The sequence below is a fragment of the Microtus ochrogaster genome, chromosome 1, assembly GCF_000317375.1.
Source record: "Microtus ochrogaster isolate Prairie Vole_2 chromosome 1, MicOch1.0, whole genome shotgun sequence".
Taxonomy (NCBI): Eukaryota; Metazoa; Chordata; class Mammalia; order Rodentia; family Cricetidae; genus Microtus; species Microtus ochrogaster.
In genome coordinates, this window is record NC_022009.1 from 72,540,383 (window position 1) to 72,557,987 (window position 17,605).

Here is a 17,605-nt window from a genome sequence, read left to right on the forward strand (position 1 = left end):
AATGCCCTCTTTCAGCCTTATAAAGAAGGGGAGCTAAGGCTGGAGAGATGACTCAGCAGTTGAGAGCGCTTGCTGTTCTTTCAGAGGACACAAGTTCAGTTCCTAGAACCCGTGGCAAGAGGCTCACACCTGCTGCCCCTTTCTGGCATCTTCAGACAGATGTAGCAGGCACCCACACAGATTCACAGACATAAATATAAATAAAAATTCCTTTAAATATCGTATATCTGCGATACTGATGAATCTGAAAGACTCTGTGTGAAATGAAACAAGCCAGACTCAAAGTAACACATACTTGTATTGATCTTACTGAAACCTGAAGATGTTGAATTCATAGAAAGAAAGCATGAGAAGAAACTCAGATGTCAAAGCTGCTTCCTCAGCATCCACCAATACCTCAACTGCTGAGCTTCTGGGAGACTAATGGCCCTTGCTTTATATATGAAAAAAAAAATGCCAAATATTGGCTGGCTTTCTTATGTTAGCTTTGTTTGGAAAAGGAATACAGTATCTGAAAAAATTCAAGTATAGTTTCTGCTACCACAAGAATAATTCATCCATAAAATTTAAAAATGTAGCTTTTGATAATTTTACTCAATATGAGAGATGTAGTGTTCACATAAGCCAACCATTCCGGAATATGCCTGAGTACATCATAGTTTCTTACAGCTCTTTGAGCATGTTTTTACACATAAAACAATGAATATTTGTGACTTGGATAAGCACTATAATTATCCATTTAGTTTTTCATGGAGGAATTGTGGCATTTTTGAACTCGTCCATTTCTGTGGTGCTAAATGAGAATGGCTCCATAGACTCGTATGTTTGAATGCTTGGTTTGCAGTTGGTGGAACTGTTCGGGAAGGATTAGAAGGTGTGGTCTTGTTCAAGGAGGTGTTCACTGGGGGTAGTCTTTGAGGTTTCAAAAGCCCACACCATTCCAGTTAACTCTCTCTCTTGTAGTTGTTATCTCAAAATGTAAGCTCTCAGTTACCTATTTGCCTGCTGCCATGATCCCCACCATGAGGACCATGGAGTTTACTATCCTCTGGAACTATGAGCCTTAAATAAATGCTATCCTTTATAAGTTGCCTTAGTCAAGGTGCTTTGTCACAGCAATATAACAGTAACTAAAAAGAGTGTAAGGATGGAAGAGTGGGCATACCCATGCACACCAGTGAACAGCGTATTCCTGCAGCAAAGAATCTGCCATATAAAACCTGTATGAAGGAACTGCAAGATCAGACCAAAATGGCCCTTGAGGCAAGATTTGTATCTCATCTACCCTTGTATATTCTTTGTAGGTTGAAACACTATGCACTGCAGGTAGCAAAGGCATAATGAATTTTCTATGAACAAGTAGAAAAGAACAGCAGTCATTAACTTTCCATGTCTTTAATATAAGGAGAACTTACCAAGCACATTTACGAATGCATTCGCTAGTAAATATCCGTATTCATTAGAGGCATTGCACTGATAAACCGCACTCAATCTTTCTTGAACATTTGAAAAAATAATGGTATCACCATCTATTTTTCTGCTGGGATCTTCGGGAGCAACTGTTTGGATGTAAAAAAAGAAAATGTATGTTTCTTGCTGCTTAAAAGATATATATCAAATGTATAAATTTTGAGATCTATATTTTGTAAAGAGAAAATACAGGCTGGTCTATATAAGTACAAAGAATCCAAGTAGAGTTTAGTTAACACACACATGCAGGAAAATATGCACAATGTCCATTTAGCCTTGAGTGGATGGATTGATCTTCAACAGTGAAGACTGCTTTGAGAGATGCAGAAAAGCAAGCCCAAGTTGGGTAAGATGAGCAAATTCTGGGGGGGGAGGGAACGCTATCGTCTTTATTTTTTTTTTTTAAAAAAGCCAGCTATTTAAAAGGATGGAAGTTAATTATCAACAAATGGAGAAATAGGCTGGCTTGTTCAAACCTGCCACCTTTGAGGACCTATTATGAAAGCCAATAGATGAATAAACAGGCATGCCTAGAGAACACGCTCGTCACGAACATGAGGATATCCACTTTCCTGTTGTGCTCACATCTGGGGCTGAAGGAGAAATCAGTTGTATAAAATTTCTCCTAAAGATCTTTTTTCAGCTAAATCCCTCAAGTACTTAAAACGTGTTAAGACTGGAATTGATCCATGCTGAAGCTGAATGAAACTGGCTGGGTAAGGCAGGATGTGAGAATTTAGTCCAAAGCAAGGCAAACCATGGACAAGTGCTGTGCTGTGATACAGGAATTTCCTTTCTAAATGCTAACCCCTAGACCATGTGCCCACATTGTTTTAAGAGAACACTGTTTAAGCATGCTGACCAAAATCAAAGTAAATAACAGTACCCCTCTCTCTGAAACTGCACATGGCAACCATAAGAGGACTTTGCTTTCATTCAAAACACATTTCTTTTTCTATGATGGCCAGAAACGGTTGTGTATCACTATTATGAGACTCAATTATCACTTTGAAATAAAATAAAAGTATCTGGCACACCTGTGGCTTATTAACTCACTTTAATGAAAATAAATCCAGCTATAGCTACTCCTCTTCATTTTATGTGCCCAAGCATTGTGCTCATTCATTCTGTAATAGTTTTTTACTTATACAATTTACAGCAAATCTACGCTATTGGAACAACACAAAATTCTCATCCCTTTGCTTCCCCAGATTGGAAGCCTGTGAGGATCCCACTGAAATAAAGTCACAGTCCCAGAAAAGCCTTGCTTCTTCTTTGGGTTGCAGAGGAATACACTTCTTTGTTCCTTTTGTTTTCTGGGGGATTCCTATATTATTAGTCCATATTTTCCCCTTTTTCCTTGCACCACCATCAGTGTCATTTTTTTTTTCTGCTTATTCTTCCATAATCAGGTTTTCCCTGAACAAAGCCCAGAGAGGCATAGTACCTTTGCGGGTTCATGAGATGAAACTGGGAACCAAGCAGATTCATCAGGATCTCCAAATTAGAAAGCTCCTAACCACATGTACAAAGTCCCCCTTTGCTCTGTAAGGTGACATGTTCACCGTTTGTTTCCAAGGATTGGGATGCAGACATCTTTGTGAGACCTTTTTGTGAGACCTTATTGTAACTACTGCACATTCTGACTATTATTGCTATAGGCTAACAGTTTAGATGTTCCGGATGAGAATTACCTAACAATATATCATAAGTTGATCTAGAGGACAAGTTCTTGCCGTCCAAGGATTTTTAAAACTTCAACTAGCTCCCAGGGAGTAACTAATACCCTTATTCCTGAAGAAGTATGATAGGTAGTTTAAAAATAGTTTCTAAACATTAATGTTACAAAATTAGTGTCCAAAAGTCTGGCAACAATCAATGGCTGAAGTGTAGAATCTCTTAGACACATTTTGTTCTACTAGTAATAAGGTATGTCAAGATTCTTTGAATCGACTCCTTAACTAACATCTGCAATTTCTGATTAAAATTTCTTTAAGAAAAGCATTCTCACAAATAGGAGCCATAATTCCTTCAACAGGGTATAGACTGTATCAATAAGTAACGGCAGAGGACATATCTTACATTATCCCAGGAAGTGACATACAAGTATAGCTGACAGTCATAGATCTAAGAGTGTGGTACACATCAGTGAAGCCCTTGTTTTTTATCCTGGATCCCACACCTTATATCATTGGGTCTTTCTGATGGGCACACTTGAAAAAATGTCCATCTACTGCTTTAACCAGGCAGGGTGGAACCCAGAGCAGCACCCTGCCTACTCTGGCTCTGTGGATTATTCTAAGCAGATGGACCTAGTACTTGGACAGTGATAGGGCTGCCTAGGGGGTATTTGGTACCCACTCTGATTGCACCTCTGAAGGTGTGCCAGGCAATGAAGAACAGTAATGAGGATGACACACTGGCAGAGCACAGTGCCCAAACTCTTAGCACGGGAAACAGACCATAGGATGAGACCACCTCGCATCCCTGAGCATCTGAAATCTTAAAATCACACCATCATGTTCTGGTTAATGGTATAGAGTTCAATTTTTATGAGATGAAAATCAACTGGAAGATTGTAGTGCAAGAATGTGAATGTATTCCGTAATATTCCATCATGCATTCATGGGTTAAGTTAGCAATAGTGAACCCAGGGCCTTTAACATACTAGGCAAGTGCTAAACACTGAGCTGTATTCTTGACCCTAAGGTACTAAATTTTATGCTGTTTGTGAATTGCACCACAATAATAACAATACAACAAATACGACCAAGAATACTAAGCTCAATTGAAAAAGCTAGAAGGAAAATTTCCCCAAGTAGAGATGCATCAACCACAAGCAAAACACCCTGTAGCCCCAGGTTTCACTTGTCTTCAGGACCAAAGGCATTTGACTATAGCCACCTCATTTGTGCTCAATGGAACAGTTTTCACATACTTATTTCTGGCATAATATTTGGGACTGAAACAAACTTGGACCTGAGGTATAGGCGATGAGTAGGCAGTTCTCTTTGTGAAGATCTGCATTATGTTTTCCTTCTGCAGTTATTCAAGAAAAGCAAGAGAGCCTAGAAACAGCAGCGACATATGGTAGCTCAGTTGGTAGCTGGGCATGAAATAGAGTCACTGCTGCAGAGCCATTGGCAACCTTTGGATGTTGTGTGCTGGCTACTGGATGGGAAGAACTCGCCAACTTGCAAACTCAAATTGTCTAAAGGAATAATAATTAATTTCTAGAAACAACCAACATCATTTGCCATAAATAAGCACCAAAGAAAGAAATGTAAGTGTATACATCCACATCTATAACTTTAAGCCCCAAGGGTGAGTTCTAAAAGTGGTGTGACAGCCGTCAGAAAACATAAAAAAAAAAAAAAAATAACTCTCCTGGAAGAAATGGCAAAGACTGTAAATATTTCCAATTTTGGAATATGAAAATAAAAAAAATGATGTCTTAAAAGTTGAGTACTTTCAATCTCTAAAATGTTTTTATAACAATTGCATAATTTTACGTTTAGAATAATTACGTTTAGAATAAATTTCTTTAAGAACTTCATGAAATAGGTCAACCAGATTACATTAAATATATTTTAGATATGAAAATTATAGACAGAAGCACTTAATATTTTGTTTAATTATAATAAATTTGGACTAATTTAATAGTTTGAGCCGGGCGGTGGTGGCGCACGCCTTTAATCCCAGCACTCGGGAGGCAGAGGCAGGCAGATCTCTGTGAGTTCGAGGCCAGCCTGGTCTACAAGAGCTAGTTCCAGGACAGGAACCAAAAGCTACGGAGAAACCCTGTCTCGAAAAATCAAAAAAAAAAAAATAGTTTGAAATTAAAGTTCTAGATTTCTGGTTTTAGTCGATTTTACAAATATTTCCTGGAGTATGAACAACTGGACATGAAGCAAAGCCAAGCTTTGGCAAAGAGCTGAATCTCCTTTCTCCTGGCTATTTTATCCTAACAGGTCCTGCCAACAGAGCCCTTTACCTCCCAGAGAAGGGGGAGGGAACAGCTTTGATGGGATCTTGAGAATATTCTGGGTTAAGCCTCCATTCCCCTAGCTGAACTCATGTGTTACTCGAGCACAACTTGTAATTGTACTAGGAGGAGATCCACTCTTTCTTACCAAGTTGGTTCTTTTCTCTCCTCAAATCTGAGAAGCTTTTTAACAAAGGGTGAGATTTTTATGTGTTCCAGGACCAAAGCAAGTAATAGACTCCTGGGACAGAAACAGGGATTGTGGATGTTCAGAATCTTGGCCTTGGGGACCACTAACAGGGATGTCACGGGCTCTGGTGAGGAAGGTAAAGGGGAGGAAGAGGAATGGAGGGACACTTGCTTTCTAGGAGAGCCAGGAAATGCTCTTGTCGCCGGTTATAAGAGAAGACATTTCTCTTTCTGGTTCCATGTTCAACTTCACACCCTCTCAAGCACTCCAGGTCATATCTGAGGTCTCCTGCGGGTCTCTTGTAACTACATAATTTCTGACCATTATAGACTGTTAAAAAATATTTTGGGTGTTTCAGAGGTGAATTCTGTGTTTAACACACTTGTTTGTGTCAAGGAAGTTTTAAGTACCCAGCTGACCTAAATGAGACGGAGTTTCAGAAGTCAGTGAGAGATGCATCCAGGTGCTTTGGAGTTAATCCTATCAGTTTGATAAAGCTGTAGGTTCCAGGTCTGAAGGCAAGCTCAAAACCAACACCACAATTCGCCAACAGAACCCAGTCAAACCTCCACCTCACCCTGATATTCCTAAGTTTGTAGTTTGGAGCTTTTGGAGCTTCCAGAGTCCTTGGAAGATTACCAACAAGTTAGGAGAAGCAGGCTGTGTGTCTAAACATGTGGTCCCTGACTGCATTTCTGCTGGTTGGCATAGGTTGACAGACCTGAGGCCCCTTACAGGGCTGCTGCTGCTGATGCCCTGAATACTGCTACCACAGAAGCACAGCTCTTCCTCGACCCTTCGCCCCAGCAGCTGCTGGTTCATCTAAGGTTTCGGCATTCTCTTGGGTGGAAGGTGCTACCAACTAGGCAGCTTGGACCTCAGGCCAACTTCTGGAGCCCATGCTGGATTCCCTGTGCTGGGCTCTGTTGAAGGCTAGTGATCCTCGGGGTTCAGTCAGTGCCACTATGCTGTGAGGTTTTCTCTTTTTCTGCCTCGGCATCTCTCTGTTATCTTCCATGGCCTCGTACTACTAAATGCGCTACTCAACAAACTACAAATGAGGGGCAAGCACCAGGCCTGATTCCAGAACTGTCCACAAGCCTCAAATGCAGACTTGTTTAAGTTCATGGTCAACCAGTTAGTGTAAAGAAGAGTGGCATCTACCTCTTCAAGCCTCTACTGATTTTTTTTGCTTGGCTTCGGGGCTTTATTCCCTTACCTACCTCTTCAATGTGGACTAGAGGACCTCAGTATGCATCAGGACACATCTCTTTGCACTTAGCTATCTATGATTTATTTTCCATTCAAAGGCGACACTCAACAGAGGCTGTCCAGAGACTAGCTGCTGAGGGCTCAGTGAAAGAAACATGCAGGGTCCCCGCCTGATCATCACCATCAGTTATGAAGATGTCCATAGACCATACCCAGCACTTCCGGCCTGGCCACTCTCAAAGAAGCATCACATCACGTCTCTCTGGCAGAGACAACAGCTGCTTGTAGCTCCCCAGAGCAGCAGCCCTTCTTAGAGCAGCTGGGTGGGCATGGTCCCGTGCTGGGCCACCCTGCAGTACATAGTTTCCCTCCCTGAATGCCCACCAGAGAAGCTCCTCTGAGCTGCACACATCTGAGTTGGGGCACCCTGGATCTGGAAGAGTTGTGCAATTCCTACCATATCTGTGTGGTATCCTTGCTTCTTTTTCAAGGAAACATGCTTTGGGGATGAAAAAAAAAAAAGGAACTTACTTAGACTCTGATTTGACAGATTTTATTCTTGCTCTTTCTGTTTGGGACCTAATTGGATGATTTGGGGTTAAAGTGGAAGAGCCTAACTTGTCTCCCTGAGATAACTGCCCTCTCCAAACACCCCCTCTTCTAGTTTTAACCACGAAGAGGCATGCTCAAAGCTCATAATGCAACTATTAATAGGGTTCAAGGACTCCCAGGTGCTGCTATGCTGGTGCTGCCCTGCAAAGGTTGGTTGTCCTGCAAAGGTTGGTTGTCCTGCAAAGGTTGGTTGCCTCCGCAAGATCATATTCTGAACCCCAAGCCCCAAGGTGGTCCTATGACTAGGTCATAAGGGCTCTTATCTCACAAATATGGTCAGTGCCCCTTGACAAAAGACTTGAGGGAGCCTGTCCCCACTGTCACTGCACATTTAGAAAGAAGTCAACAGATGCATTCAACTTGGATTTTCTAGTCTCCAGCACAGGGAGCAATAATTTTCTGTTTATAAATTATCTAGCCCAAGGTACTTTGTTATGGCCAAAAAACAGAGTGAGACAGCCAAATTGGAAGGATGATAAACCGATCAGGCGGAAAGATCAGCCTCATTACTTAATTTCTCAATTTCCCCTGCTTAGGACTGTATCCTTATTGCCAAGCCCTGGAGTTTCTCTTTTCAACAGTCCCTGGCTCTCACAGTTTTCCTGCTGAGTGGCTAGATGGATGTTCCCTCCCACTTGTCTGTTCTTGCTGAGTCTAAATCTCAGGAGCACATTTAATCTTCTGTAAATCACAAAGAACCTCTGAGCTGGAAGAAAGCAAACCTTTGGATGCAGAAATGCTGAGTATTCAATGTGTCTATTACTGTTTTATATGCATATCTAAGAAAACCATAATTGTGCTGAAAAACATCTTTTAGTTCTGGGTTTTCTTTCCCTCTCTCAGTTGTCACCATAATCCCCTGGGAGTGACAGTGGCTCCTTGATATATAAACACGAGGTAAGATTTGTGGAGTTTCCTGCTCTGATCATGATTAAAATTGGAGCATAAATATCAGTACAGAAAAAAAAATATCAGTACCGATTACTGGCCTCATTAGCCTCGTTTTTTTTCCCCCAAGAACATATTTCCTTTTGCAGTAAACACAAGCTGTTTCTGTCCAAGTATCTGATAACTACTGTGCTCATGACACAAGCAAACTCCCAATAAATACTCCAGCAAACACTCGTGGCACAGGGTACGATTACTCAGACCATGGCTGCCAGGCCTGGGATGAAGAGCAAGCTGTCGTTCCTCATAGCAATAGCAAATGGACTAGCCATCCATCACACAGGGGGACTCAGTTTTAGGAAAGTCAGTTCAAAGGACCTTTTGGTTATGGGGAAGTAGACGTGATATTTGATTTTCAGTTGAAGATGATCAGGAGCAGGCTGGTCTCTGAGTATGAAAGTATCTTTATTAAGTAAAGAGAATCTTTGAATCTGGCCTTGATAATGACTGGGAGGTGAGCCTGAAGCTGAGATTGGGTTTGATCTCTCTCTCTCTCTCTCTCTCTCTCTCTCTCTCTCTCTCTCTCGGGAAGTCGAAATTTTTTTTATAAATATTTATTTATTATATATACAATATTCTGTCTCTCTCTCTCTGTGTATGCCTGCAGGCCAGAAGAGGGCACCAGACCTCATTACAGATGGTTGTGAGCCACCATGTGGTTGCTGGGAATTGAACTCAGGACCTTTGGAAGAGCAGGCAATGCTCTTAACCTCTGAGCCATCTCTCCAGCCCAAGAAGTCAGAATTCCAAGACATGTAAAATAAGTGTTCTATGGCCTTCCACTGGGGAGGCCAAAAGACAAGGTAGCTGGCTGCTCTCTGTATGACCATGGCTTAGGAAGGAGTTCAGAAGCAATGAGACAAGATTCCAATTCTTATTTATTTTCTTTGTCATAATTCCCTTCTCATATCCCCAATCTTCTAATCAAATTTTATCAAATGAGCCTTGACTATGACTTGGAGGATTCAGGCAAAGCCCCTGGCTACACTTTAATGGTCACTGTGGGCAGCACTGTGGTAGCTTGGAAAGACGGTTAATGAAAATGGGCTAGAAGGGAACCTGCAGCAAGCAGGCTGAAGATAACAAACACAGCCACTGTCCTAATGTCTTCCTCAGGGATCTCTGGAGCAGACCTCACAGTACTCAAGGAGGGCAAAGTGGGAGAAGGCTGAGCGTCATGCAAAAGCTCAGGACCCTGTCCTTTGGGTAGCCAGTGAGACATGACCCCTGAAGACTAGAAAACTTGGATGGAGGACAGCTGGGCTTTCCCCAAGACTAAAAACTAAGGCCAGATCAGTGTTTCTTACTTCTGTCATCCACTGACTTAGTCCCAGTATCCCTGTCAGCCGACAGTGACTCTGTGTCGTCTCCAAAAGCTAAGCTGAGCTGTGGGTGGTATTTACTTCCCACCCTGCCATTCTCTCCATGATCTGAGTTAAAAATGAGAAATATTCTTAACTTCCCATTAATACACATACAATTATTATCATAAGCTCTTTTTAAAATTTATTTCAATCAACACTTTAAAGTCTAAATAACTATCCAAAGGCAATAAAAATCTTTGACGGTGACTTGGTGCCCCTGTTACCTTCATATCCAGCTTATCATCGTAAACACGAATTATTTCAACACCGTGCATTTATTGCTGAGATACAGGCATACCTTGATAATAACGTTCCATTAAAGACAATGAAGAGCACTTACTTTCTATTGGGACTCCATTTGTTAACCAGGCAATTCTGGGCTTGGGGTTGCCATTAGCTCTGCAGATGAGGGTGCCATTCTCTCCTGGGGATAGGACGAGGTTTTGAGGTGCCGCAATCCAGTATGGGGCCGCTTATTGAGAGAAGAAGAGATGAGGAAAGCTGACTCAAGAATACACGGACGGTTGCAGTAGATTATAAGGGTTTTGTAAAAGACCCATTAGTCTCACTTTTTAGAATGAAAAAAAAAGTGAGTTTCCTCAAATAATTCTTTAAACTTTATAAAGAGTATAGAAGATCACATGACTTTGAACTCTGAACTTTCTAATTATAAAATGGAGAAACAACTTTAAAACTGTTCATTTTTGAAAAGTTGCAAAGATAGAATACAGTGTCCTGTACCTCTTTGCTCATGTTCCTCTAATATCTAGGTTTCATGCAGCTGGATTGTGACTGTATATGAGACAGGAAGTGACCATTGTCCTGACCTGGATATCACACCATCTCCACTGGTTGAGTCTCTAGCTAGGGAGATCCCTTAGTCTCTTCTTTCATGATCTGACACCTTTGAGGAGTGTTAGTTGGCTTTGATAAAATGCCCATCAGTGTGTCTGTCTGATGTTTGCTCAGGATTAACTCCTGGCTTGGGGCTGTAAGAATATCACAGTGGTGATGGGTCCTTCCTGATCACCCTACTCTAAGACCACAGCGACTTATTAGTGATGCTCGGCTTCATCCCTGGGTTAAGGCCCTGTCTGCAAAGTACTCCCACAGCAAAATGACTGCTCTCCAGTGTTCTCTGTTCTTTGTTCATTGGCAGCTGTCACTATATAGCCCACTTTCAAGTCCGGACATAGCTTCCATCTCCTCCAGGAAGGAATATTAAATAGTGGACATACATTAAAACTGTCCTAGCCACTAGGCATTTTTTGTTTGTTTGTGTTTTTTGGATAGAGGAACACTTTGAAGCTATGCAAATATCTTGCTTCTCCTTAAAGTTGTTTTCAGCCACCAATCTTAGAATTCCTCCCTGAATCTTGCCTGAAGCAGTTACCACTGTGGGCCTATCATTGTGATTTTCTATTTTTACCATTCCTTCTGCATTTACTAATTGCAGTTCTGTGAGGAAGACTCAAAGGAGTGGTTTTTGTAATCTAGCCTGGATGTGATTACAAAAGAAACGAGAAAAGCTTCATGACACCATGAAAGTGAACATAAATTTAAACTCCTCATTACTGAAGGACGTGATCCAAGGCACAGTCAACGGATGCTCCCGAGCCTCTACAGAAGCAAGGGGAATGCATCTGAAATGCCGAAATACCTTTAACTGTGACCGCGATGGTGTGATGAACGGCTCCTAATGGGTTTTTCGCTATGCACTGGTAATTTCCAGAATCTGCTTCTGTAACCTGAGTGATCTGCAAGGTTTTCTTAAAGTTCCGATAGAACGTCCGGTTGACAGGAAGGGTTCCATCTTCTTTGATCCAGTAAATGATTGGCGTAGGCCTGTGAGGATAAATAAGTAATGATGTTACAAAGGATGAATTTGCCTGTGACTGTTTGGGAGAGTGAATTCTCTTGCATGTTTGTAATCATTCTTTGTGTAAAGATAATGACAAACATAGACCCATAAATTAACACCACGTTTTTATATATAATAATACTCAAAACCTGTACTTGGAACGATTTCAATTTTCAAATAACTAGGACTATACTAATTTTTGGCATACCGTAGTTTGCCTTCAGGGACGCTGCAAGCATTGATCACCTTACTAAAGGGACCTACCTAATCTTTTCTTTCAAGTTCTGGTCAGTAAGATGCTCTAGAGACTTTTACTATGTCAATCAAGAGAATTATTATTAAATTAGTCATATTGTAATATAATCCCGCATCAGCTAGAGTCAAAAATATATAATGAATGAACTCACACACACACCAGTGTCTCTGGACTCGTGTATATGTTTCCCCATCAAATTGATGAAACTTTCTGTTTTATGAGACACTCATGATGGGAACTGAATGATTAATGAATTAAAATCCTTTTCTTCATTTCATTATTAGTGAAAAATTAAAATACCATTATACTAATTGATAATAATAGGCCCGATGAATGTTACACTTCTTCTCACTCAATTTTATCCTTTTAAGTCAGAAAAATCCAAAAAAATGGTTTGCTGATGAAAAGCCAGAATACTGCATGGATTAGGTCTTTCTCAAAGTCTCAGAGCTTCACTTAAATTCTTCTCTGACCTTGGTTACCTGACTTCCTTGGGCCTTAGCATCTCCAGTTGTCTTAATGAGAACGATCAACTCATATAATGCCTTTAAAAATATTTCATGAGTTAAAATTTAAAAAATTGTTCAATACAAACATGTGTGTGTGCATGCGTGTGTGTGTATATACACTAAGCCATGTGTATAAGCAATAGTACAAAAGTAAGGCTGATCTAGAACTTTAAGACATCTCTATATTTGTCATCAGAGATGCAAGAGATATGTTTGTAACCATGGCTTTGGTTTGTTTGGGTGAACATAATGACAGCATATAAACTTGATGAAGCAGTTTCTGAAGTTAAAATTAAAGCATGCTGTGAACATGTAAAGATGTGAGATCAGTCATGTATGAAACCTACAACACATGTTTCCTTATAGTTAGAATGACTGTTTGAAATAAGGCAAGAGAGGGATGGGGCTAGAGGCTGCTGTTACAGGTGACATTGAGAAAAGCTATCAGTTGTTATGGAAGACTCCTACTCTACCGAACAGTCCTTAAGACTTATGCGTGTTCTAATGCCAAGCCTAACAGTCCCTGGATTGCAAGCAGTATAGTTCCTACCAGGTTTCACAAATTTCAAAGTTTCAAAAGATAGATAGATAGATAGATAGATAGATATATAGATAGATAGAGATATCTATATATATCCCAGGAGCATGTTGCCTTATTTTATAGTTTGTGTTGTCACTGACCTGGCAATCCAGTTATCCAAATCCATATATATGCATATATATACATATATATATATCCAAATTACAACACCATACTTTACAGGGAAAAATAAATATTCAATGTTTCTAATCTGAAACGGTTAAGTGTGCTAAGATAGAAAACTAGTTAAATGTCATGTTGGTGCTTGACTAAAAACAAAATGGAAGTTGGAAAAATTCTGTTAGGAAAGACTGATTTTATTAATTAAATTTACATCCCAGCTGCAGTTTCCTCTCCCTTCTCTCCTCCTATTCCCTCCTGCCACGCCCCCACACCCCCAGTCCACTCCTCCTCTGTTTCTGTTCAGAAAGGGGCAGGCCTCCAATGGGTACCAACAAATCATGGGAAAAGGGACAGATTTTTTTTGAACATATCTTTAAGAATGTTGTGAGTTTTTAAACTGAAGAGCTGTCACATTGGGTGTGATTTTCTGACTTGGCCAGCAGAGGGCCCCATGCGCATCCTAAAACAATCATTCCTAGATTAAGGAAAGTTTATGTGATCTTTGGATTGCCAAGTCAGAGACAACACAATCATAAAACCTGACGGCAGCATGCTCCTGGGATCCTCCTCACAACTGCAGTAGCTGTGCCCCCAAAAGCACTTTCTCTATGCCAGGTACTATAGGAAGACAGTCTAGAACCTGCCTGCCATATGGACCTGACTTCACAGTTGCTCTTGTTTCTGCCCAAGGACTCTGGAAAATGCCTCTCAAAGACACCTGAGCTTTACAGTCTGTTCTCAGGAACTGGGGCCATGCCAAGGTTTTGAGGCCTTGGCATGCCCTGTGTGCAACTGATGACAGAGGTGCACCATGTGGCAGACCTTGATGAACCCCCAGTTAATCTGCCTTCAGATGCTGCCCTCCCTGCTCTAGACAAATGACCAAGGATGTTATTTTTCAACCTACTGAGTACTGAGGTTGTTTGTTAGAAAGGAGCAAATTTCTATCCCCTTCCTAAAGCACAGTGATCATAAGGAGATTATAGTATAGATAATGCAGTACAACACAATCAAAATATTTTAACAATAACATGGATTTCAAAGTTTACTCAGGAAATGTTTGTCAAGTTTTCTGGATTTTGGTCGAATTAGAAGCATGAGACAATGGTTCTCCCTGGGGCAGGAATGCCTATTGGTATTTTATATTTGGTAAGAGGTGAGCATCGGGACAGAACGTGGTGACTCACAGGCCTTCTGCGATGCACTCCAGAGAAAGCACGTTTCCTCTTAGCTCCTCCTTGAGGCTTTCATTACCCTCTGGAGTTAGAAATGTTGGTGGCCTTTCTTTATTAGGCTTAGCTGCAAACAAGAAATACAATATATGTTAAAATTGTGCACCTCTGTTTCTAGGAACACAGTCATTGTCAAGCTGGCTAGAATTCTAATCTGGTTTCAAATCTGCTTAATGCTTGTTTTGAAATTTGTTTAGCTATGTGTACACGCTCTCTCCTTACACTTATTCGGTGTGCAAGAAAACAAGCAATTTTGGTTGTGTGAGCAAACCAGCAAAAAGATTCCTTTTGTACATGTCTTTAATTTGGGTTGGGTCTTTATTAATTTTCTGCGGGCTAGTCAATTTTCAAAGCCACAGCAAAGAAAAGTCAGCTCATTAAACTACACGTCCCTTAAGACTGGTATTCAGGTGAAGCAAAAAGTGTGTATTTTGAAAGATGTTCAAATCTTTTTTCAGCAGTAAATTATTGTGGACAAGTATTTTGATGTGTTCTGGAGATAACAGTACAGCCAGTTCCACTGACTTATATCTGAAGATTGCTACACTGCAAGGTCTATGAAAAATAAAATGAAACTAGGCAATTGCTGACAGAGTTCTGGCAAATTATATGCCATGAATTAAGATTAAAGGCTGAAGGGTAAACTTCAGAGTGTTTGTGTAGTGGGAAAGATCCTGTGTTTGGTCCCTCGCTTTGGAGAAAGAGGAAAAGTGTATTAGCAGAGCTAAACACATTGAGATCAGTTTCTCAATGACAAAATAAAGAGGGTCTAAGTCAGAGAGCTTAGAACTGTTTATACCAAAGGCCTTCTGTCCGACGGACTCTTAAAAGTGTGGCCTTATCTACTGAGTCCTTGGGATATTTTCAGGTGGAAATGTCATAGGACTGGATTTTCATTGTTTCAACCACAAATGATCTACTTGATACTTCTAAAACCAAATTAAGAGGTGGTATGTAAATTTCTCATTTCTCAGAACACCAAAAAGGCATTGTTGAAAAAAAATTAGTTTTCTTAAGGATTTAGAGCTTGTTGGGGGACCTTCCTCCTCTGAAAACCACTTTGAGAATGCTCTTGATACCCGTATTTGGGAGGCTATATAAAACAAATAAAGGTGAGAATTAGATCCTGCCATGTTCTCTAATGTTCCTATCTAAAGGTGAAAAATTAATGCAGCAGGAACTTTATGGGAATTATAAAGCCCTTATGTCCTGAGTTTCTTATTTTTAGTGATATATTTTAGGTTTGACAGCCACGTTGTTCCTTAAGGAAATCAAACTCTTTTCATCTTAAAACAATGAAGCTGAATGATGTATTTTTAAAAGTTTGCTCCCACGGAACTCAATGAGAGGGTTTCTACCAAAGCTAAGAATAATACGGTTGCTAATTCTCCTGAGTAATGTCATGTAAAACTTAAGAAGGGTTAGACAACTACTATGGGATGTATTCTATGTTAGTTACTGAAGGTTCAGGTGAGTCAGTATTCTAGCGGTTAATATGACAAGTCAGTTCATGTGTAGGTCATGCAGAAAGGTTTTAGACAGCACAAAATATGGGAAATACAATTCTGAACACACATGAAAGAATTTTTTCTAAAGCATATGAAATGGTTTACATGACAAATTATAACAAGTTTAATCATACATACACCATGGAGGATGTTTTAGTGACATGGTTGAAATCGTCTAGCTAGGTTTCATAAGAAATGCACGTTGGTATGGTGATATTAAACATGTAATTAGAAATTTCATACAGAAACAAAGTTAAATAGTCATGGAGGTGAAGTTAGTGAACTACAGTCTACAATGAAGCAGAGAATATCAGTTACAACCAGTGTAACTCACCACCATAAAACTCAGTGTCACTCAAATTAGCAGCTAGAGTATCATTCAATTCATCCACTGAAATAAACAGAATATCATGAAGAGGGCATAGAAGTGGGGAGAAGAGTCAAAAACCACTGGGTGACAAAAACAAATTCCTACGTCTACGCTAAGTGCCAGGTAAGCACAGTGCTTGACATCTTACTGGCTAACTCACTCATTCATTCACTCAGCCACCCCCAACCACAACTTGAACTCTAGGATAAATACCAATCAAAGGCATTGTGAGGCAGAATGCCTACGCCAATGCTCAGAACACCACAGAGTCGGGAGGTTACCATAGAAACAGGACTGGCAATCAGCGAAAAAATGCAAAATACAATATTTAGAGTATGCATGCTCTTTCTAGCACATAAGCTTTAGCGAGCTTCACAGGGATTCTCCTGACCACTGAACTGGTTTACCTCAGAGTCAGAATCGTATTTAATTGCTAATCATCAGATTCACGTATGTAACCACCCCTGAAAGAGACCCAGAGGGCCGAGCTCTCACCTGAAATCACCTTCAGAGAAATGGGCTGCTTCTGCTGTATGGTTTGCGTGTGATTGAATCTGGCATAGCAAATATAGTCTTCACGGGTGTCTTCTGGGAGGACATTGGAGAAGTAAAGGTCTCCATTCAGGCCTTGGGAAACCCGCTCACTCTGTGGGAGTCTTTGGAAGGCTGGAGGAAGACAAAGAGTTACTCAGGTCATCCTCTCTCCACAGCAGCTGACAACCATCTACCAATAATACCTCTGTACTTCACCCGAAAAAAATGACATATTTCTCACAGGACTTTTAGTAAAGAAAACTGGTTTTGTTGTTGTTGTTTTAGTTTTGGTTTTGGTTTGTGTTTTTAAGATGTGGGATACACAGACAGTCTATCAGACCTGGCCGATCCTGATTTCTGGGAGCTTGAAGCAGCAATAGGACTAGAGCTATGAAGCGAAATATTTGATTCAGAACAGAGAAACAACAACAACAAAATGCCCTTAACAGACTTGCATGTTTCCTGGCATCTGAATATGGTCTCTAATTGCACACATCTCGGAAAACACATCAGAAAAGTTTGTAAGGATATTAACATGAGTTACATGTCATCATAAATTCGGCTCTGAGCAAGGAGACCATCACAAGTCTCCTAGTGTGGTGCCAGTTGACAGTCTAATCATGACTCATGCAGCAAACACCTGTTAAACATACAAGCAATGATGCCTCTATTTGATGCTATGATCTGCTGCTGGGCAGCCAGATCCGGTTTCCCTCCCCTCATGTACAGCTCATCTTGTGACATAGTCCATCTCCTTGTACTGAAATTATAGCTCCAGGAGAGAGGACACTTTTTGTTTAATGTTGAAGCTATGGACAGGTGTCCACCCTTTGGCACGGACTCCTTTAAAC

General features: G+C 40.6%; 1 protein-coding gene across 22 annotated transcripts in view; it reads right to left on the minus strand.

Moving 5' to 3' along the window:
- Nrcam (neuronal cell adhesion molecule) overlaps window positions 1-17,605 on the minus strand; it is a 254,523-nt gene that overhangs the window by 39,050 nt on the left and 197,868 nt on the right. For all 22 annotated transcript variants that reach the window (XM_026782354.1, XM_026782345.1, XM_026782356.1 and 19 more), the window contains 6 exons: window positions 16,716-16,886; window positions 16,185-16,241; window positions 14,298-14,409; window positions 11,442-11,626; window positions 10,122-10,253; window positions 1,416-1,559 (listed from right to left, as the gene is read on the minus strand). In XM_026782354.1, the coding sequence (XP_026638155.1) occupies window positions 1,416-1,559; window positions 10,122-10,253; window positions 11,442-11,626; window positions 14,298-14,409; window positions 16,185-16,241; window positions 16,716-16,886 (801 nt within the window). The remainder of the gene's footprint in view (window positions 1-1,415; window positions 1,560-10,121; window positions 10,254-11,441; window positions 11,627-14,297; window positions 14,410-16,184; window positions 16,242-16,715; window positions 16,887-17,605) is intronic.